The sequence below is a fragment of the Coregonus lavaretus genome (assembly GCF_964263955.1).
Source record: "Coregonus lavaretus genome assembly, contig: HAP1_SCAFFOLD_728, whole genome shotgun sequence".
Classification (NCBI taxonomy): Eukaryota; Metazoa; Chordata; class Actinopteri; order Salmoniformes; family Salmonidae; genus Coregonus; species Coregonus lavaretus.
The window spans coordinates 74,651-97,750 of record NW_028160568.1 but is presented as its reverse complement, the minus strand read 5'-3'; the positions used below and the strand labels follow the sequence as shown (position 1 = coordinate 97,750).

The 23,100-nt window shown below is 47.5% G+C and overlaps 1 protein-coding gene across 2 annotated transcripts; it reads right to left on the bottom strand.

The window, feature by feature from the left end:
• Positions 1–436: 436 nt before the first annotated feature.
• On the bottom strand, positions 437–21,882 carry LOC311121670 (DDB1- and CUL4-associated factor 10-like). 2 transcript variants are annotated; one of them, XM_084196128.1, is made up of 8 exons: positions 21,142–21,882; positions 20,784–20,897; positions 18,505–18,702; positions 17,492–17,694; positions 15,837–15,917; positions 13,835–14,013; positions 2,932–3,098; positions 437–2,522 (listed from the first exon to the last, which is right to left on the bottom strand). In XM_084196128.1, the coding sequence occupies exons 1-8, from the start codon at positions 21,618–21,620 to the stop codon at positions 2,318–2,320; spliced, it is 1,626 nt and encodes a 541-aa protein (XP_084052254.1). In that variant the 5' UTR covers positions 21,621–21,882; the 3' UTR covers positions 437–2,317. The 2 variants fall into 2 exon arrangements, with proteins under 2 accessions (XP_084052254.1, XP_084052255.1); XM_084196129.1 differs by having other exon boundaries at positions 13,868–14,013.
• Between the last annotated feature and the right edge of the window lie 1,218 nt (positions 21,883–23,100).

Sequence of the window (23,100 nt, the reverse complement as noted above, 5' to 3'; positions counted from 1 at the left end):
ACAGTAGAGGACATGTGATCACCTAGGAGCCTGTGATCTTCAAGGCATTACTAGTCGATCACCAAACATTTCTGTAGAAATGCCAATGATAAAGGCTTGAGCTCCTTTAATTTCTTTCTTTGTGTTGCCCTGTTGGCGGTAGGTGCACTTGGTCCAGAAGCCCTGGGCACCGGGGTAGGCAAAGTGTTCCCATTTTGGACCATTTCATGACTGAAAAGAAACTCCCCTTACTGGTGGACCGGGAGATCTGTTGCTAAATCGAGTGCGCCTACTGCGCTGGCCAATCGAATAGCTCAAATCACCGTGCCAACAGCTTCCACGACCCTGGCCACAACAAAGTTTGATACTAGCCTGTGACATTTCATAACTTTTAACACCTTGACCAGAGAGAAACTGTCAAAGAATACAGCAAAGAGCTGCTGTTTTTACGAGTGAGTTCATGTTAAAGTTTTTATTCAACACTGTTTTTATTCAACACTATTACAAAAACAGAAATTACACTTCTCCCTCTGTCCACACACACTGCAGCTGCAATGAATGAGTAGCCAAGTGTATCGATAGCCCTGCATCTTTATTATTATTAGCAGCTTGTCCTGTATATTTTAATATCGAGTAATATTTCACTTTCTCTGGTCGTAGGAACAACATGAATTTGTGGATGAGGCTGATGAGGTGCGGGTTGAGTTTCACCATCAGGTGGAAGACAGTGTCCCCATCTCTCTGTTCAGTCTCACCGGAGGAAAGGAAGGAGAGAGCAGGGACCGTGAGGAGGACCGTGAGCAGGGACCGTGAGGAGGACCCTCTGCTGTTCTCTCCCTCCCTCCGCTGAGACTAATGCCGTGTTCAAAACAACTAGGAACTCGGAAATGTCCCACTTCAGTCTTCAGTGCATTTAAAAGACAACTGGGAAGAATCGTTTTGAACGGTCACCCAACTCGGAATTACAAATCTGAAACTCGGGCATCTTTCTAGCGCTTCACGACCTGAAGATCACGGATGTCATGATTTCACCTCGTCCCCCCCCCAGAGTTCCCAGAGTTCCCAGCTGTCTTGAAAGCACCATGACCATCAGATGCAGGGACCATCAATCCAATAAAATAAAAAACCTAATAATTTTAAATTTATGCTCAACTGTGCCTCAGTCAGCAAGTGCTACACCAACTGAACTATTCTATTACCAAAGCTCGAGTTTTGAAATATAATATGGTCAGAGAACAGTATTGCCAGACCTGGCATTTGGCCAATATGCAGAGAAAATGTTATTAGGTTAATGTTACATTTTTTTAAAAATTATAATGTTAGGCGGTAGAGCTCAGCTTGCTTTTTTTGACTGCGAAAGTGTCCTTGACTCAGAAAAAGGTTGGTGACCACTGTGTCCTTGACTCAGAATAGGTGGGTGACCACTGTGTCCTTGACTCAGAAAAGGTTGGTGACCACTGTGTCGTTGACTCAGAAAAGGTTGGTGACCACTGTGTCCTTGACTCAGAAAAGGTTGGTGACCACTGTGTCCTTGACTCAGAAAAGGTTGGTGACCACTGTGTCCTTGACTCAGAAAAGGTTGGTGACCACTGTGTCCTTGACTCAGAAAAAGGTTGGTGACCACTGTGTCCTTGACTCAGAAAAGGTTGGTGACCACTGTGTCCTTGACTCAGAAAAGGTTGGTGACCACTGTGTCCTTGACTCAGAAAAGGTTGGTGACCACTGTGTCCTTGACTCAGAAAAGGTTGGTGACCACTGTGTCCTTGACTCAGAAAAGGTTGATGACCACTGTGTCCTTGACTCAGAAAAGGTTGGTGACCACTGTGTCCTTGACTCAGAAAAGGTTGGTGACCACTGTGTCCTTGACTCAGAAAAGGTTGGTGACCACTGTGTCCTTGACTCAGAAAAGGTTGGTGACCACTGTGTCCTTGACTCAGAAAAGGTTGGTGACCACTGTGTCCTTGACCCAGAAAAGGTTGGTGACCACTGTGTCCTTGACTCAGAAAAGGTTGGTGACCACTGTGTCCTTGACTCAGAAAAGGTTGGTGACCACTGTGTCCTTGACTCAGAAAAAGGTTGGTGACCACTGTGTCCTTGACTCAGAAAAAGGTTGGTGACCACTGTGTCCTTGACTCAGAAAAGGTTGGTGACCACTGCATGAGGGCGGTCGGTAGCGAAACCAAGTTCAAGGTGGTCCCTCCGTTTCAGTCCGTTTTCCTCCATTTTGGTGCCTAATGAACACTGCTCTCTACGTGATTCCTGGAGCGTGTGACCGGGGACAAAAAGTAGTGCACTATATAGGGAACAGGGTGACATTTGGGACGCAGCCCCCATGCCGTCAGAACCTGGGTTGATAGAGGGCAACGCGGCCGCTGAGGCAGCCTGAGGCCAGCTGGCAGTGGGTCGGGGAGAACTTGGTGGTGAGGACCACGTCACTGTGGGAGTAGATGGACCGGACCTCCCGGAGACAGCTGGTCTGGACGGGCAGGCAGTCAGACAGCTCCATGCAGTTCTCATCGAAGGAGAGCAGCCGCACCCCGTACCTGTTGGGACAATACTTGGGAGTCATTACAAAAGCTGAAAACTGTGGCCCAATTCCAAATCGACCCCAATCCCTATACACTCGTGGATATCTGAGATTTTATAGGTGTAAGTAATATGAGAATAAGTCCACCAAGCCCTCTGATTGGCTAAGCAATATGAGAATAAGTCCACCAAGCCCTCTGATTGGCTAAGCAATATGAGAATAAGTCCACCAAGCCCTCTGATTGGCTAGGTGGGTTTTACCATATCGCTTATACTGAGTCTGTATCTTTAGGTTTCCTCTAAGCTCCAGTCTTCTGTTCAACCAAGAGTTCAACTGACATCATCTTCACTTTAACCCCATTATATAGCCATTCTAATAGCGTAAATGACCCATAATTGGACAGTAGTTGTCATAACACTCCATACCCGTAGGGGGAGCAGATGAGCCGCCCGTCAGGGCTGAAGCACAGCTCCTTGATGTAGCCCCTCCCCACATTGGCCTCCTCGATGTAGTGGGTCAGACGTAGCGAGCAGCGGGGGGAGACGGGGGGACGCGTGGGAGATCCATCCTGGAACTCATATACACATGTCCACTGGAGAGGAGAGAGAGAGCGGAGGGGGGAGGGAGGGAGGGGAGAGAGGGGGGTGCGAGGGAGGGAGAGGAGAGCGAGAGAGGGGTGGGAGAGGAGAGCGAGAGAGGGGTGGGAGGGAGAGGAGAGAGTTGGGAGGGAGGGAGAGGAGAGAGAGGGGGAGGGAGGGAGAGGAGAAAGAGAGGGGGGTGGGAGGGAGAGAGAAAGTTGGGAGGGAGGGAGAGGAGAGAGAGAGGGAGGGAGAGGAGAGGAGAGAGAGGGGGGGTGGGAGGGAGAGAGAGAGAGGAGAGAGAGAGTTGGGAGGGAGGGAGGGAGAGGAGAGAGAGAGGGGGAGGGAGGGAGAGGAGAGAGAGAGTTGGGAGGGTGGGAGGGAGAGGAGAGAGAGAGGGGGGTGGGAGGGAGAGGAGAGAGAGAGAGTTGGGAGGGAGAGGAGAGAGAGAGAGTTGGAAGGGAGGGAGGGAGAGGAGAGAGAGAGAGTTGGGAGGGAGGGAGGGAGAGGAGAGAGAGAGGGGGGTGGGAGGGAGAGGAGAGAGAGAGAGTTGGGAGGGAGGGAGGGAGGGAGAGGAGAGAGAGAGGGGGGTGGGAGGGAGAGGAGAGAGAGAGTTGGGAGGGAGGGAGGGAGAGGAGAGAGAGAGGGGGGTGGGAGGGAGAGGAGAGAGAGAGAGTTGGGAGGGAGGGAGGGAGAGGAGAGAGAGAGAGTTGGAAGGGAGGGAGAGGAGAGAGAGAGAGTTGGGAGGGAGGGAGGGAGAGGAGAGAGAGAGGGGGGTGGGAGGGAGAGGAGAAGGAGAGAGTTGGGAGGGAGGGAGGGAGAGGAGAGAGAGAGAGAGTTGGGAGGGAGGGAGGGAGAGGAGAGAGAGAGGGGGTGGGAGGGAGAGGAGAGAGAGAGTTGGGAGGGAGGGAGGGAGAGGAGAGAGAGAGAGGAGAGGGAGGGAGGGAGGGGAGAGAGAGAGAGTTGGGAGGGAGGGAGGGAGAGGAGAGAGAGAGAGAGGGGGGTGGGAGGGAGAGGAGAGAGAGAGTGGGGGAGAAGGGGAAGGAGAGAGAGAGGGAGAGAGAAGAGGGTAACCTGTTCATCTATGCTGACAGACAGGGCATTAGAAAAGCATGTCCAAGGGCAAACTCAAATGGACCCCTATGCACTCATCAGAAGATTTGATTGGTATAAGCAATAATGAAACGTCCACCTAGCCAATCAGAGGGCCAGGTGGAGCAACAGGGCCTTCAGAATGTATTCATACCCCGTGACTTATTACAGCCTGAATTCAAAATGGATTAAATATATTTTTTTCTCATTCATCTACACACAATACACCATTATGACAAAGTGAAAACATGTTTTTAGACATTTTAGCACATCTATTGAAAATGAAATACATACATATCAAATTTACATAAGTATTCACACCCCTCAGTCAATAGTTTGTAGAATCACCTTTGGTAGCGATTGCAGCTGTGAGTCTTTCTGGGTGAGTCTCTAAGAGCTTTCCACACCTGAATTGTTCAACATTTGCCCATTATTCTTTTAAAGATTCTTCAAGCTCTGTCAAATTGGTTGTTGATCGTTGTTAGACAACCATTTTCAGGTCTTACCATAGATGTTCAAGTAGATTTAAGTCAAAACTGTAACTCGGCCACTCAGGAACATTCACTGTCTTCTTGGTAAGCAACTCCAGTGTAGATTTGGCCTTGTGTTTTGGTTATTGTCCTGCTGAAAGGTGAATTAATCTCCCAGTGTCTGGTGGAAAGCAGACTGAAGCAGGTTTACCTCTAGGATTTTGATGTGCTTAGCTCCATTCTATTTCTTTTTTATCCTGAAAAACTCCCCAGTCCTTAACGATTACAAGCATACCCATAACATGATGCAGCCACCACCATGCTTTAAAATATGGAGAGTGGTACTCAGTGATGTGTGGTAAAGTGTAATTAATAACTTCACCATGCTCAAAGTGATATTCAGTGGTGTAAAGTACTTAAGCAGTACTTTAATTTTTACTTAAGTAGTTTTTGGTGGGTATCTGTACTTCACTATTTATATATTACTATTTATATTTGACAACTTTTACTCCACTACAGAAAATAATTTACTTTTTACTCCTACTCCTACTTTACTACTACATTTTCCCTGACACCCAAAAGTACATTTTGACAGGAAAATGGTCCAATTCACACACTTATCAAAAGAACATCCCTGGTCATCCCTACTGCCTCTGATCTGGTGGACTCACTAAACACAAATGCTTCGTTTGTAAATTATGTCTGTGTTGGAGGGTTCCCCTGGCTATTTTACTGGGTGACTTTCACTTGAGTCATTTTCTATTAAATGTATCTTTACTTTTACTCAAGTACGACAATTGGGTACCTTTTCCACCACTATTCAATGTCTGCTTACTTTTATTTAAAAAAAATGGTATCTACCAATAGGTGTCCTTCTTTGCGAGGCATTGGAAAACCTCCCTGGTCTTTGTGGTTGAATTTGTGTTTGAAATTCACTGCTCGACTGAGGGACCTTTTCAGATAATTGTATGTGTGGGGTACAGAGATGAGGTAGTCACGGTGCTTATCTTGTAAATCGGGAGGTTCCCGGAACAAAAAGTGAGCGCTAGAGGTGAGTTCTGAGGTTCCGGAACGCATGAGGTAAGAACTCACCTTTATAATAAAGCACTGCATGCATATCATCGCATTTGCGTAGTAGTGTTGGCCTTTTCCTAAACGGATTTCATGCAATTCTACGTCATTTTACATGAATCTTTTTTAATACCGCATAAATGATCGAAATGGCAGGCTACTTTGACACTGACAAAACTGAGAATCAGAGACCGATAAAAATGACCTTGTCTTGAATCCATCAATAGCCTAGGCGAAGGCTACAATATGAGGAAATTAGTCCTAAAAATGCTTTCTAGTATCACTGACTCACTCGCTGGTGATTGTCGATGCGCTCGTGCCAAAAGCCTCTCCCTCTCTCTCTCTCCTTTTTTTGTAAAACAATATTTGGAAGTCGATCAAATATTTTGGTAGCCTACAGCATAGAGTCTTCTCTTTTCAGCAGGAGCCATTTGCTTTCCAACCTGCGTTTTCCCTCGATTGTACATGAAATATTGTGAATATTGTTTTGTCGGCATGCTGTTTTTTCACTGACAGATTTGCCGCTCGTTCCCGACTGTAGACTATTCCTTGTTATTGGGCTACGATCCACAGCTAAGCTATTTGTTTAAATAAGCTATTGATCCTCTGTGGCTAAATTATACATTATTATATTATATATTATCTCATGGTGTAGTGGGCTATTCTGAATGATTTCACTTATTTCTGAACAGACAGCAGTAATTCTATAACTTTTGCAAATGTATTTCAATTTATCATGCAGTTCCTCCGGCTATGATTCTGTAAGGAAATAAATGATGAAGCGCAACGCTGGAGAGATGAGAGGAGCAGGCTGATGTGTATCAGAGCAGAGAAAGTGAATCTCATTCTAGTTCTGAGAGAGATCCTGGCTTCTCACAGCCCTGGTCACCCGTTGGTCTCACACAGGTTACAATGTTGCGCAAACCATAAACCCGGGCCGGCCCAACCCAAATCAACTCTTAGAATATTAGGCCCGGGCTGAAAATCTTATTTTTCACATTACGTTTTTTTGTTGGGGGCAGGAGAATTAACGAAGGAGGCAACTCAAATCAACTTTGATCGCTTTTATCAAATTAAACACTAGGTAGTCATAAAAATTATCATGTTAAACACTATTATTGCACAGAGAGTGAGTCCATGCAACTTATTATGTGACTTGTTAAGCACATTTTTACTCCTGAACTTATTTATGCTTTCCATAACAAAGGAGTTTAACACTTATTGACTCAAAACATTTCATATTTTCATGTAAGGGATAATCAACAAGGGTAGGCTGGACACATGAAAGAACACCATCCCAACCGTGAAGCACGGGGGTGGCAGCATCATGCTGTGGGGGTGCTTTGCTGCAGGAGGGACTGGTGCACTTCACAAAATAGATGGCATCATGAGGAAGGAAAATTATGTGAATATATTGAAGCAACATCTCAAGACATTAGTCAGGAAGTTAAAGCTTGGTCGCAAAATGGGTCTTCCAAATGGACAACGACCCCAAGCATACTTCAAAAGTTGTGGCAAAATGGCTTAAGGACAACAAAGTCAAGGTATTGGAGTGGCCATCACAACGCCCTGACCTCAATCCAATAGAACATTTGTGGGCAGAACTGAAAAAGCGTGTGCGAGCAAGGAGGCCTACAAACCTGACTCAGTTACACCAGCTCTGTCAGGAGGAATGGGCCAAAATTCACCCAACTTATTGTGGGAAGCTTGTGGAAGGCTACCTGAAACGTTTGACCCAAGTTAAACAATTTAAAGGCAATGCTACCAAATACTAATAGAGTGTATGTAAACTTCTGACCCACTGGGAATGTGATGAAATAAATAAAAGCTGAATTAAATCATTGTCTCTACTATTATACTGATATTTCACATTCTTTAAATAAAGTGGTGATCCTAACTGACCTAAGACAGGGAATTTTTACTATGATTAAATGTCAGGAATTGTGAAAAACTGAGTTTAAATGTATTTGGCTAAGGTGTATGTAAACTTTCAACTTCAACTGTGTGTATATATATATATATACACACAGTGGGTTGCGAAAGTATTCACCCCCCTTGGCATTTTTCCTATTTTGTTGCCTTACAACCTGGAATTAAAATTGATTTTTTTGGGGTTTGTATCATTTGATTTACACAACATGCCTACCACTTTGAAGATACAAAATATGTTTTATTGTGAAACAAACAAGAAATAAAACAAAAACACAGAGAACTTGAGCGTGCATAACTATTCACCCCCCCAAAGTCAATACTTTGTAGAGCCACCTTTTGCAGAAATTACAGCTGCAAGTCTCTTGGGGTATGTCTCTATAAACTTGGCACATCTAGCCACTGGGATTTTTGCCCATTCTTCAAGGCAAAACTGCTCCAGCTCCTTCAAGTTGGATGGGTTCCGCTGGTGTACAGCAATCTTTAAGTCATACCACAGATTCTCAATTGGATTGAGGTCTGGGCTTTGACTAGGCCATTCCAAGACATTTAAATGTTTCCCCTTAAACCACTTGTGTGTTGCTTTATCAGTATGCTTAGGGTCATTGTCCTGCTGGAAGGTGAACCTCCGTCCCAGTCTCAAATCTCTAGAACGCTGAAAAAGGTTTCCCTCAAGAATTTCCCTGTATTTAGCGCCATCCATCATTCCTTCAATTCTGACCAGTTTCCCAGTCCCTGCTGATGAAAAACATCCCCACAGCATGATGCTGCCACCACCATGCTTCACTGCGGGGATGGTGTTCTGGGGTGATGAGAGGTGTTGGGTTTGTGCCAGACATAGCGTTTTCCTTGATTGCTAAAAAGCTCAATTTTTGTCTCATCTGACCAGAGTACCTTCTTCCATATGCTTGGGGAATCTCCCACATGGCTTTTGGCGAACACCAAACGTGTTTGCTTATTTTTTTCTTTAAGCAATGGCTTTTTTCTGGCCACTCTTCCATAAAGCCTAGCTCTGTGGAGTGTACGGCTTAAAGTGGTCCTATGGACAGATACTCCAATCTCCGCTGTGGAGCTTTGCAGCTCCTTCAGGGTTATCTTTGGTCTCTTTGTTGCCTCTCTGATTAATGCCCTCCTTGCCTGGTCCGTGAGTTTTGGTGGGCGGCCTTTCTTGGCAGGTTTGTTGTGGTGCCATATTCTTTCCATTTTTTAAATAATGGATTTAATGGTGCTCCGTGGGATATTTTTTTATAACCCAACCCTGATCTGTACTTCTCCACAACTTTGTCCTTGACCTGTTTGGAGAGCTCCTTGGTCTTCATGGTGCTGCTTGCTTGGTGATGCCCCTTGCTTAGTGGTGTTGTAGACTCTGGGGCCTTTCAGAACAGGTGTATATATACTGAGGTCATGTGACACTTCAGTTTTTGAAACAAGTACTTTTTTTCATTTCACTTCACCAATTTGGACTATTTTGTGTATGTCCATTACATGAAATCCAAATAAAAATCCATTTAAAGTACAGGTTGTAATGCAACAAAATAGGAAAAACGCCAAGGGGGATGAGTACTTTTGCAAGGCACTGTATCTCTCGTATTAAACCTGTGTTGCTTTTGGGAGAACAAAAAAATAAAACTATAGCCGGATCTAGTCAGATTCGCTAACCTCAACTCTAGTATACATGCATTATATAGTCATCTTAATATCTCATATGACAGAAAAGACAAAAGACTGCATCTTCAGCCCGCCAATAAATTACATAGTGCAACCCCCGCAGTTAGCAAATGTACCTCAACATGACCTTTGCTTGCGTGATAAGGCCGAGTGCACGCTAACGGGCTTGTCGAGTTGGCTACTTGTGCGAGAAGGCAGAGCGGCTCGATGCTGGTTGATGAATTTGACAATGAATGTACTAGGAAAATAAGTTTCTCCACCAGGGGGTCTCTATCCAGGGGGAAAATTGATCTTCATTCTCACTGCTGCCATCTATTGGAATTATTTAGCAGTTGAAATAATAAATGTTGAAGCCTTGTATCGATCTGACAATCAGTTTCTATACCTAAGGTTACTGAATATAGTGTATATCCTTTTAAAACATTTTTTTAATTTAACCTTTATTTAACCAGGTGCAAATGAGCTAAATAAATAACAATATGGGGATGAGGTAGTTGGGTGGGCTAATTTCAGAAAGGCTGTGTACAGGTGCAGTGATCGGTAAGCTGCTCTGACAACTGATGTTTAAAGTTAGAGAGGGAGATAAGAGTCTCCAGCTTCAGAGATTTTTGCAGTTCGTTCCAGTCATTAGCAGCAGAGAACTGGAAGGAATGGCGGCCAAAGGAGGTGTTGGCTTTGGGGATGACCAGTGAGATATACCTGCTGGAGCGCAGACTACGGGTGGGTGTTGCTATGGTGACCAATGAGCTAAGATAAGGCAAGGATTTGCCTAGCAGAGATTTATAGATGACCTGGAGCCAGTGGGATTGGCGACAAATATGTAGTGAGGACCAGCCAACAAGAGCGTACAGGTCACAGTGGTGGGTAGTGTATGAGGCTTTGGAGACAAAACGGATGGCACTGTGATAGACTACATCCAATTTGCTGAGTAGAGTGTTGGAGGCTATTTTGTAAATGACATCGCCGAAGTCAAGGATCGGTAGGATAGTCAGTTTTACGAGGGCATGTTTGGCAGCATGAGTGAAGGAGGCTTTGTTGCAAAATAGGAAGCCGATTCTAGATTTAACTTTGGATTGGAGATGCTTAATGTGAGTCTGGAAAGAGAGTTTACAGTCTAACCAGACACCTAGGTATTTGTAGTTGTCCACACGTTCTAAGTCAGACCCGCCGAGAGCAGTGATTCTAGTCGGGTGGGCGGGTGCCAGCAGCGTTTGATTGAAGAGCATGCATTTAGTTTTACTAGTGTTTAAGAGCAGTTGGAGGCTACTGAAGGAGTGTTGTATGGCATTGAAGCTCGTTTGGAGGTTAGTTAACACAGTGTCCTTACTGATATTATAATATTTGTTAGTTAATTCTATCACTTACAACCATAAAATAGCCATTTACAGCATAACAATGAACAATGCAACAATGGTCCATATACCCTTAAACCAAACACACCATTCATTTAGTTAATTATAAAAAATAAAAATAAAAACTTTCTTAAGATGGGTAACATTATCTGCCAGTCACACCCCCTTTTAAAGCACCAATCAGCAGTTGAAACAATAACAAAGTGGCCTCCCACTGTTTTGGTAAAAAAACTGGGATGTGGCTGGAGAAATGAAGCCACTAAAAATGTATAGACAATAGTTATTTTATTTAGCAAACATTATTATCCAGAGCAACTTACAGGAGCAATTGGGTTAAGTATGAAAATGTATGCACTCACTAACTGTAAGTCGCTCTGGATAAGAGCGTCTGCTAAATGACTAAAATGTAAAGTGCCTTGCTCAAGGGCACACCGACATAATTTTTCAGTCGGCTCGGGGATTCGAACCAGCAACCTTTGGGCTACTGCTCCAACGCTCTTAACCGCTAAGCTACCGGTCTCCTGCTAGATAAGTTATGGATGGATGGACTGACCATCCTTGGTACAAAAATTATAGTTTTAACCATGTTCTGATGCTTTAGTGTGTTTTTTTTAACAAGGAAGCTGGTTAAATAAAATACTGCACTTTTTAGACATTCCTACTTCCAACATAATGTCAATGTCTGTATTTCGCCAAATAACTCAAAATTGATATATTTTGATGTTCTACACCATTTCATTCAGGATAATCTATTATTTCTTATGATGTAAATGTGGGTAGCATTGTATGCTGTGATCAATTGCTGGTAGTTCAAACTTCAACATTATATTTTTACTCCTGGAACTCTGAGGTCGTCCCATTGTTTCCTACAGGGGGAATAGGGGTATGTCTGTCTATTTCGCCAAATCTCTCACAATGTGTATATATGCATTATTTCAAGTCGGACACCATTTTAAAAATCAGGAGAATCTCCTCTTTGTAATGATGTAAGTCTGAGCAGCTCGGTTGTCATCGATCACTAGACCAGCAATAGTCAGAAGTTTTCATTTTGTCCCTACTTCCTCATTACGCAGACATAAACACTGTTGACACCATCGAGGTGCGGATGTTTATTTTCTACACAAGTTGTTTTTTTCCCCAGTTTCGTCCCAACTACAGATTGTAGTGGTAAAACAAAAAGGGAGACATTTTTTTTGTGCCTTTTAGGCAAAATGGAATTCTAAGCATCACTCCAGTCAGAAGAGGCTCTGCGAAGGTTCGTTTCAATTCATTCGCTAGTTATCCAGCTTAACCAACGTTATTTTGCCGTTTTTCAGCCTTGGGTGAATTTTGACTCGTTCTATTGCCCAGCCTAACGAGGGGTTATGCGTTCTATGGAAAATGATGAACGACTGGAAAATCCCATGGAGTTGCATTATTTTCCAGAGAACGCATAGAGCCCCGAGTTGATCATCCATGGCTCTAATTTAACACATTTATACCTCTAGAAATATGTTCATTTGCTGGTAGAAATGTGTTCATTTACCTCTAGAAATGTGTTCATTTACCTCTAGAAATGTGTTCAACATCCACTGAAGTAGCTAGCAGGTTTACAAGATACAATAGTTGCCGTGGTAACCAAACAAACAGACCTGCTAGTTTAGCTAACCAAACCGCCAGTCCTAGCTTGCCATTATGAAAATCCAATTCAACAACGCCAAATGTTTTCAAATTCGACTTTTGCTTTCAAAAGCAGCTCAAACAGAACATGTAAGAATGAACTACAGCCATTGAATTCTACTGTGTTGATATACCGTGTGTTACAGGGAAATAATGCACGCTCTAGAATGCCCTTCATGCCAATCAGAAACAAGTATTCAACAATGCCAAAGTATAATTTTAATTTGACATTATCGGGTATTGTGTGTAGACCAGTGACAAAAAATCTCAACTTCATCAATTTTAAATTCAGGCTGTAACACAAAAAAACACTTTGGCGTTATGTTAAAGGAGAACCATGAGGTAGATGTCGGGGTGCTGTGTGTAGATGTCGGGGTGCTGTGTGTAGATGTCGGGGTGCTGTGTGTAGATGTCGGGGTGCTGTGTGTAGATGTCGGGGTGCTGTGTGTAGATGTCGGGGTGCTGTGTGTAGATGTCGGGGTGCTGTGTGTAGATGTCGGGGTGCTGTGTGTAGATGTCGGGGGGTTGTGTGTAGATGTCGGGGGGTTGTGTGTAGATGTCGGGGTGCTGTGTGTAGATGTCGGGGTGCTGTGTGTAGATGTCGGGGTGCTGTGTGTAGATGTCGGGGGGTTGTGTGTAGATGTCGGGGGGTTGTGTGTAGATGTCGGGGTGCTGTGTGTAGATGTCGGGGTGCTGTGTGTAGATGTCGGGGTGCTGTGTGTAGATGTCGGGGGGTTGTGTGTAGATGTCGGGGTGCTGTGTGTAGATGTCGGGGTGCTGTGTGTAGATGTCGGGGTGCTGTGTGTAGATGTCGGGGTGCTGTGTGTAGATGTCGTGGGGTTGGGTGTAGATGTCGGGGTGCTGTGTGTAGATGTCGGGGTGGTTGTGTGTAGATGTCGGGGGGTTGTGTGTAGATGTCGGGGTGCTGTGTGTAGATGTCGGGGTGCTGTGTGTAGATGTCGGGGTGCTGTGTGTAGATGTCGGGGGTTGTGTGTAGATGTCGGGGTGCTGTGTGTAGATGTCGGGGTGCTGTGTGTAGATGTCGGGGGGTTGTGTGTAGATGTCGGGGTGCTGTGTGTAGATGTCGGGGGGTTGTGTGTAGATGTCGGGGGGTTGTGTGTAGATGTCGGGGTGCTGTGTGTAGATGTCGGGGTGCTGTGTGTAGATGTCGGGGTGCTGTGTGTAGATGTCGGGGTGCTGTGTGTAGATGTCGGGGTGCTGTGTGTAGATGTCGGGGTGCTGTGTGTAGATGTCGTGGGGTTGGGTGTAGATGTCGGGGTGCTGTGTGTAGATGTCGGGGTGGTTGTGTGTAGATGTCGGGGGGTTGTGTGTAGATGTCGGGGGTTGTGTGTAGATGTCGGGGTGCTGTGTGTAGATGTCGGGGTGCTGTGTGTAGATGTCGGGGGGTTGTGTGTAGATGTCGGGGTGCTGTGTGTAGATGTCGGGGTGCTGTGTGTAGATGTCGGGGTGCTGTGTGTAGATGTCGGGGTGCTGTGTGGTGAAAGTTACCTCCTGGGGGTTTTGGGGGGTCAGGTGACTCACCTCCTGGTCGTCCATGTTGGAGGAGCACCGGATGAGGGCGGCCCATCCTTTAGGGTGAAGCTGGAGAGAGGTGATGCAGTTTCCCCGGTCCCTCTCTCCTGGGATCTCTGGAGTCAACACCTCTAAACTGTTCCTGGGGGAGAGACCTGGGAGAGGGAGAGGGCAGCAACATGAAGTCAACCCTAGGGCTGGCACAATGACCTTCAAACCGTGTACGTCTAACCGACAATTATGAAAATAAAATAATCATCATAACCGTAAAAAACTAAAACACCTGTTCTATTCATTCTATTTCTATGGCAGCACACGCAGTCAGGAGCGGAGGAGAGGAGAAAATGGGCATAAAAAAAAACACTAATAATTCCAACGGTTATTACTGTGACCGTGGTCATTTGGCTGGCTAATTACAGTCATCCACAGCCTTAGTCAACACATAACATAGACGGGGGAAGCAACACAGCACACCGACAGTCAACACAACAAAACTCAGTCAACTAAACACAACAACAGCCAACACAACACCGACAGTCAACTAAACACACCGACAGTCAACACAACACACTGACAGTCAACACAACACAGACAGTCAACACAACACACAGACAGTCAACACAACACAGACAGTCAACACAACACACTGACAGTCAACACAACACACTGACAGTCAACACAACACACTGACAGTCAACACAACACACTGACAGTCAACACAACACACCGACAGTCAACACAACACACCGACAGTCAACACAACACACTCACAGCCAACACAACACACTGACAGTCAACACAACACACCGACAGTCAACACAACACACCGACAGTCAACACAACACACCGACAGTCAACACAACACACCGACAGTCAACACAACACACCGACAGTCAACACAACACACCGACAGTCAACACAACACACCGACAGCCAACTAGGGCTGACCCCATTTAGTCGACTCGTCGATTGTTTGGTCGATAGGCTGTTGGTCGACAGATTTCTTTAGTCGAGCAGTCGCAATTACTAGAATGATTTTTCATGGCGCTCAAGACACCAGTTTGATTGGCTCCCGTCTCAGTGGACTGATCCATTGCGGAGGCCACAGGAACGGCACAGTCCATCACTCAAAAGACACGTGATACTGAAATTTGTATACGGTTATATTACGTAATAACAAAATGGTGCAACACTAATAAATCTAATATTATTTTATAACAAATGCGCCTTCTCCCGCGTTGGATACGGTCGCTGTCCGCGGCTCTGAAACATAATCTTCAGTGCGCCGTAGAATTGGCTCCTTTCCCCATGTTGCTATGTGCATAACAGCAAAGGTTGGGACACCAGCATATTGGGATTGAGAACTAAAGCGGGAGGCAGGAGACGAGGAAACAGCCCTTATTGTCTAAGAACATTGAGGAGAGCAGAAACCCCAATTTAATTAGGTCTGTAATCAACAGCCTAACTGTTAAACTGTCCGGGCTTTATAAATCCTCCATATCTACAGAAATAAGACCGATCCCGCTTCTGCTGCCTGTTTGACTGTTTATTTAAATAGCCTACGGATTCCGTGAGCACCAAGCAACGGCAAAATGTCGGATAAAGCAATTTCACAAATTCTGCTGTTTTTAATATTTGCTATGCCGTAATAAAACCTTCACACTTTGTTTTTCTCTCGTTAGAACAGGATGGTATGACTTATAATTTATTTAAGGTTGTTTACACTGTTCCAAACAGGCAGAAAAATTATATTCTAATCTAACAGCACCTGTTTGTCACACATAATATGGGAGAATCAATGTAGTCGGAGCCATATTCCACAAACCTGGTCTCCGCTCCACTCCCTTGGTGGAGTTCATTAGAAAGTTCCTTCACCGTGGAGTGGAGTTTATTCAGCTACCTAATAGCTTGTGTTTGAATGGTTGTTTTCCAATAGACTTGTAATGTCTAAAGTAAGCCTAATATTCCTCAGACTGACCTTCTCTGTGAGGGTGGATCTTGCTGGAGTCGTTCCCCTGTCGAGGAGCCCCACTTGACCTCGAAGCAGACGCTGAACCATCTAGAGACAGATTCACATTAATCACCTGGGCTGAGGGGGGGGGTGATGCAGTGACAGGGTCTCACCTGGGCTGAGGGGGGGGTGAGGATGGGGGAGAGGGGGGGTAATGCCATGACAGGGTCTCACCTGGGCTGAGGGGGGGGTGAGGATGGGGGTGATGCAGTGACAGGGTCTCACCTGGGCTGAGGGGGGGTGAGGATGGGGGTGATGCAGTGACAGGGTCTCACCTGGGCTGAGGGGGGGTGAGGATGGGGGTGATGCAGTGACAGGGTCTCACCTGGGCTGAGGGGGGGTGAGGATGGGGGAGAGGGGGGTGATGCCATGACAGGGTCTCACCTGGGCTGAGGATGGGGGAGAGGGGGTGAGGATGGGGGTGATGCAGTGACAGGGTCTCACCTGGGCTGAGGGGGGGTGAGGATGGGGGAGAGGGGGGTGATGCAGTGACAGGGTCTCACCTGGGCTGAGGATGGGGGAGAGGGGGTGAGGATGGGGGTGATGCAGTGACAGGGTCTCACCTGGGCTGAGGGGGGGTGAGGATGGGGGAGAGGGGGGTGATGCAGTGACAGGTTCTCACCTGGGCTGAGGGGGGGTGAGGATGGGGGAGAGGGGGGTGATGCAGTGACAGGGTCTCACCTGGGCTGAGGGGGGGTGAGGATGGGGGTGATGCAGTGACAGGGTCTCACCTGGGCTGAGGGGGGGTGAGGATGGGGGAGAGGGGGGTGATGCCATGACAGGGTCTCACCTGGGCTGAGGGGGGTGAGGATGGGGGAGAGGGGGTGAGGATGGGGGTGATGCAGTGACAGGGTCTCACCTGGGCTGAGGGGGGGTGAGGATGGGGGAGAGGGGGGTGATGCAGTGACAGGTTCTCACCTGGGCTGAGGGGGGGTGAGGATGGGGGTGATGCAGTGACAGGGTCTCACCTGGGCTGAGGGGGGGTGAGGATGGGGGTGATGCAGTGACAGGGTCTCACCTGGGCTGAGGGGGGGTGAGGATGGGGGAGAGGGGGGTGATGCAGTGACAGGGTCTCACCTGGGCTGAGGGGGGGTGAGGATGGGGGTGATGCAGTGACAGGGTCTCACCTGGGCTGAGGGGGGGTGAGGATGGGGGAGAGGGGGGTGATGCCATGACAGGGTCTCACCTGGGCTGAGGGGGGTGAGGATGGGGGAGAGGGGGTGAGGATGGGGGTGATGCAGTGACAGGGTCTCACCTGGGCTGAGGGGGGGTGAGGATGGGGGAGAGGGGGGTGATGCAGTGACAGGTTCTCACCTGGGCTGAGGGGGGGTGAGGATGGGGGTGATGCAGTGACAGGTTCTCACCTGGGCTGAGGGGGGGTGAGGATGGGGGTGATGCAGTGACAGGTTCTCACCTGGGCTGAGGGGGGGTGAGGATGGGGGTGATGCAGTGACAGGCTCTCACCTTGGCTGAGGGGGGGTGAGGATGGGGGAGATGCAGTGACAGGGTCTCACCTGGGCTGAGGGGGGGTGAGGATGGGGGAGATGCAGTGACAGGGTCTCACCTGGGCTGAGGGGGGTGAGGATGGGGGAGAGGGGGGAGATGCAGTGACAGGGTCTCACCTGGGCTGAGGGGGGTGCGTCTGGCCCGCAGCATACGGTAGCTGCCGACCTCCAGAGACTGTGTGAGGTCCAGGTCATGAAGGATCAGCAGGTAGCCTGATGATGTGGAGATCAGCATCTTGGAACAGTCTGGTGTCAGACGCATTCTCATCAGGTAACGCGTGTGGAAGAACTTCTTGTGGGGGCAGCCATCCTCTGTAAACCTACAGGTAGAGGAGAGAGGAGGAGTCAGGGAGAGGAGGAGGAGGAGTCAGGTAGAGGAGAGAGGAGGAGTCAGGTAGAGGAGGAGTCAGGTAGAGGAGGAGTCAGGTAGAGGAGGAGTCAGGTAGAGGAGAGAGGAGGAGTCAGGTAGAGGAGGAGTCAGGTAGAGGAGAGAGGAGGAGTCAGGTAGAGGAGAGAGGAGGAGTCAGGTAGAGGAGAGAGGAGGAGTCAGGTAGAGGAGAGAGGAGTCAGGTAGAGGAGGAGTCAGGTAGAGGAGGAGTCAGGTAGAGGAGGAGTCAGATAGAGGAGGAGTCAGATAGAGGAGGAGTCAGATAGAGGAGGGAGGAGGAGTCAGGTAGAGGATGGAGGAGGAGTCAGGTAGAGGAGGAGTCAGATAGAGGAGGAGTCAGATAGAGGAGGAGTCAGATAGAGGAGAGAGGAGGAGTCAGGTAGAGGAGAGAGGAGGAGTCAGGTAGAGGAGGAGTCAGGTAGAGGAGGAGTCAGATAGAGGAGGAGTCAGTTAGAGGAGGAGTCAGGTAGAGGAGGGGTCAGATAGAGGAGGAGTCAGGGCCTGCATCCCAAATGGCACCTTAATCCCTATTTAGTGCACTACTGTTGACCAGAAACCTTTGGTAGTGCACTATAGTATAGTAGTCACTCTATAGAGAATAGCATGCCATTTCTGTTGTACAAACACTGGCATATCACAGATTGGACACTGGCATATCACAGATTGGACACTGGCATATCACAGATTGGACACTGGCATATCACAGATTGGACACTGGCATATAACAGACGTCGACACACACCTGTTGGTGTCCCAGGTGATGACGTTTCCGTCGAAGCCGGAGGTGACGAGGAGTCGTGTGCTGGTGTCGTACTCGATGTTCTTGACCCAGCTGGCGTGACCGTGCAGCGAGCACACCTTGGAGTTCAGCTTCCTCAGGTCCCACAGAGCTATGGTGGTGTCATCAGAACACGTGGCAAACAAACGGTTGTCCAGAAACCTGTGAAGAGAAGAGCAGCCCGTACATTATAACAACAATACTGTACATGGCATTTAGAAAAACGCTTTTCAAAGGACCCAAAGGGGCTCAAAGACCCAAAGGGGCTCAGTCTTTCTGTGATTCCTCGCCTTCCATTTCCACATCCAATACGGTTGAGAAGGTCCAGGGTGCCTCCCCTCAGGGAGACATGATTGTCTAATGTGTTTTGAGACGGACGCAGAGAGAGAGGAATCTAGCTGAAATAGAGCCATGAGACATGGTTGTGTAGAGAATCCGTCTGCTAGGACACCAAAGCAGTCTGGACATAGCCATGTCTCAGGGCTGGAGCAGACCTAGGGACATTACTTACAGGACAAACAGCATTGACAGACTTCTGACAGAGACAGCCAGGAAGGAGAAGGCTTGGGAACAGCCAGCAGTATCTCTGGTCCAGGGAGGTTATGTGTGGCCTGCTCAAGGCTCAGCATCGGCTAGTCACATGTAAATGCCCTGGACCAGAGATAGGGAACATCCAGCTAGCGTACAGACAGACAGGAGAAGGCAGGAGAAGACAGGAGAAGGCAGGAGAAGGCAGGAGAAGGCAGGAGAAGACAGGAGAAGACAGGAGAAGGCAGGAGAAGGCAGGAGAAGACAGGAGAAGGCAGGAGAAGACAGGAGAAGGCAGGAGAAGGCAGGAGAAGGCAGGAGAAGACAGGAGAAGGCAGGAGAAGGCAGGAGAAGACAGGAGAAGACAGGAGAAGGCAGGAGAAGACAGGAGAAGGCAGGAGAAGGCAGGAGAAGGCAGGAGAAGACAGGAGAAGACAGGAGAAGGCAGGAGAAGACAGGAGAAGGCAGGAGAAGGCTAGAGAAGGCAGGAGAAGGCAGGAGAAGGCAGGAGAAGGCTAGAGAAGGCAGGAGAAAGCTAGAGAAGGCAGGAGAAGGCAGGAGAAGGCTAGGGCATTTACAAACCATCCGAACTAGCAAGTAGTCACAGGCTTGATAACTAGTCGTATAAGTTGAATCAGGTGTGTTAACTCTGGAATAGTTCCAATACATGGAACGGCTGGGTGGACCTGAGGAGAGGTTAGAGAAAGTCTGGGCTGGAGACTGGAATAGTTCCAATACATGGAACGGCTGGGTGGACCTGGGGAGCAGTTAGAGAAAGTCTGGGCTGGAGATGTCGTCGAGGAGCATGACGTGTCTCCTCTAACGCCCAGGAAGCTCCGATTAAAAATGCCAGTAGACAGCTCTGCAAGTTGTTATAATGTCCAAAATATGTTCGTTACTCACAGAATATGGCGGGGTCTACGCTTTGGTGTTGTTGGAATCCCAGACTGCCCCTTTAAATCATCAATAGCATTCTGTTTGATTTACAAAGCTGCTACCACTAAGATAAGTTGGAGCTCAATCATGCACACTTCATATCACAATTGCACAGACAATTACTTGCATCTAAACACAACATTTTTAATGTCACCGAATATGGAGTCGCCAGACCTCAGTCTTAAGGGGGGCATATGAAATGCATGGGAGGGCAGGGCACAATTATAATTAGCCTACAGTACGTATATTTAATAATACATTCCCTCAAGTGGGGGGGGGGGGGCACAAGCATTTTTGGGGCGGGCCCGGCCCCCTATGGCCCGCCCATAGCGACGGGTGTGGGAGTTTCGCTGAGCAACCATCTTCATTTAGTCCTGTTTACGGCCAGTATGTACTTCCAGAAAAGGTGTAAAAATGCCTCTTCGGCACCTCCAACGTATTGAGCTGTTGTAGACTTCAGACCTCTGCGTGGCAACTATGAGTGATTGCTGTTGTTGTGTTGAAAATGCTTATTTTTTATTTTTTTTTGGTTGCTTGTACATTTTTACTTAAGACCTTTTTTTGGAAGTACATGCCGGCCGTAAATGATGACAGTTGCTCAGCGAAACTCTACATTTGGTGAACAACGAACATATTTTGACATTAAAGCTTGCAGAGCTGTCTAGCGGCAGTTTGAATCGGAGCTTCCTGGGCGTTAAGAGAGGAGACACCTCATGCTCCTCGTCGACATCTCTAACGACCAGATACTGGGGCAGACAACACCCAGCTAGCTATCCTACCTGATGTTGTTGACACAGTCTTCATGCGCCTCCACCAGGGTCTTGATGTGTTTGGAGGAGATGGGGTCAAACAGGAGAACCTCTGTCTGCTCACAGGCCACTGTCAGGACAGACCTGTGGAGGGGTGGGACGTAAGGTCACAACAGAAACAGGCCCTCCCCTAGGACTCCTGGATAAGTTGGTTCTTCCTGGTCAACTTGTGTAATGTAAAAAAGGTCTGTCTGTGGATTGTGACTACTGATCATACAACTTAACTAGCTTTCCTATTACCATCTTGCACAAATATGGATAAAACTTATGTCTAAAAATGTACACAAAACAAACAAACACGTAAAAATCAATTTCATCCTGTCCTTACCCGTCGGGGGAGTATTCCAAATTGAACACCGCGCCATGAGTTTGGGTATTGAGGTTGACCGAGTCTGCAGCCGGACTCATGGAAGAATACAAGTTCGTCATTGTCCTAAAGTTATCCCTAGATGGATCCACGAACAGCCCTCTCCTAATAGTCCTGCTCTGTAGCATGGAGAACAGGCTGTTGGAGTTACTCTCAACCGAACCTGGGCCAGCCATAGCGGTACCCCCCTGCCCCGAGGCGCCTTGTACATTCGGCTGACACCGGGGATTGTCCTCCGCCGCTGCGAAATCCGACCTGGAGCTTCTCAGGTTAGGGCCACTCTCCTCTCGGCTGCTCTGCGGAGGAAGCGCCGGCGTCTTGCCTTCATCGTCGGAGTCGTCTGTCTCCGGGTCCTGTTCCTTGTCCGACAGCCTACTGCTGCTAGACCTGTCCTGCGACTCGTCCGCGTCCACGCTGTCGCTCTGTTGCTCCAAGCTCATTGTGCCTGTCAGGGCTATCGCCAACGGGTGCCTGCGCAGGCCCGTTGTTTCAGAGATAGTGTCTCGGTTCAACAACGAATTGTGCAATTACTGTATCCCGAATACACCTACCTCTACCCCGTTTAGAGAATCCCGCCCAAAAAACGTGAGTGGAATTTCAAGAAACTAGACAGAGACGGGATGGCTAGTTGATGTAGCTAACCACACAAAACTGGAGCAAAATAGACGGTGCTGTGACGGAGTTCAGCTTCCTTCTTCTTCCGTTGAATTTTCTTATTCTTCTTCGATGAGGTTTAACGGCGGTTGGCATCCAATACATGTTGCATTACCGCCACCTACTGGACTGGAGTATAACTCCCTTATACTTTGCTTTAAAAAAAAAACAAAAAAAAAACAATACCCTACCATCTAACACTACACTCACAAAATAATAATAATAATAATAATAATAATAATAATAATAATAACTACCATACTCCACTATTTAAATCTATTTAGTCCTACCTCATTCCAACAGCCTGAAAGGATGGGACACCACCACTTAACACACCCTGTAACTCTTCTGAGGTCATGTCTCGCACACCCAAATACCTCTCTGCAGCTGCCACCACAAACTCTATTTTCTGAGACTTACATTCCATCCCTGCAGTTGATTACCATTGCTATAAACGCTAAAAATCCAATCTTACTGAAACATATATCACTTGTTGGCCTATCCCTCTGTACTGGTACAGATCTACTACTCACACCACTCCTCTCAGGATCCCTCCCCCTTGACCCCATCTTCCTCTACTACTCTCACCACTCCTCTCAGGATCCCTCCCCCTTGACCCCATCTTCCTCTACTACTCCCACCACTCCTCTCAGGATCCCTCCCCCTTGACCCCATCTTCCTCTACTTTCTTCACTGCCTCAGCATACGACAACTTCTTCACTACTGTAACCCTGGAAACCTCAACCTGCCTCTCTCGCACGGGACATTTCTGATCCCCAGCCCCATGGGCACCCCTACAATTAACACATACCACTACTTTCCCCAATGCTACACATTCCTTAGTCTCATGCCTTTCTGCACACTTCTCACACCTCCCTCCTACACACTGCTGCCACATGCCCATAAGCTTGACACCTGTAACAACGTAATGTATTAAGCACAAAAGCTCGAAACCGGATAACTTATATATCCTAACATCACTTTGTTGGGCAAAGACTCAACATCAAAACTCAAAAGACCAGCAGAAACACAAACAATTATCACTACACCACTTCTGATTACCCTCACTGATTCCACAGTACCCAACTCTGTTTTCACCCACCCTGAAACCACACATGGATCAGCCAAAAGGCAAGGGTCCATTTTTTCCACAAACTTCACTCCTACTGTCACAGACTCATCTTTATCCTGAACCTCGGTGCAAGCCTCGGGCTCCGAGAACTTCACCACACCTACCACCTCCGATACTTCCCCCTCATTCACTTC

Excerpts from the sequence above, each read along its gene's own strand:
- LOC311121670 (XM_084196128.1), bottom strand. The coding sequence starts at position 21,620 with ATGAGCTTGGAGCAACAGAGCGACAGCGTGGACGCGGACGAGTCGCAG. Across the intron at positions 20,898-21,141 it reads TTGGAATACTCCCCCGACGG|GTCTGTCCTGACAGTGGCCT; the intron begins GTAAGGACAGGA and ends ACCCCTCCACAG. Across the intron at positions 14,014-15,836 it reads GATCCACCCTCACAGAGAAG|GTCTCTCCCCCAGGAACAGT; the intron begins GTCAGTCTGAGG and ends TCCCTCTCCCAG.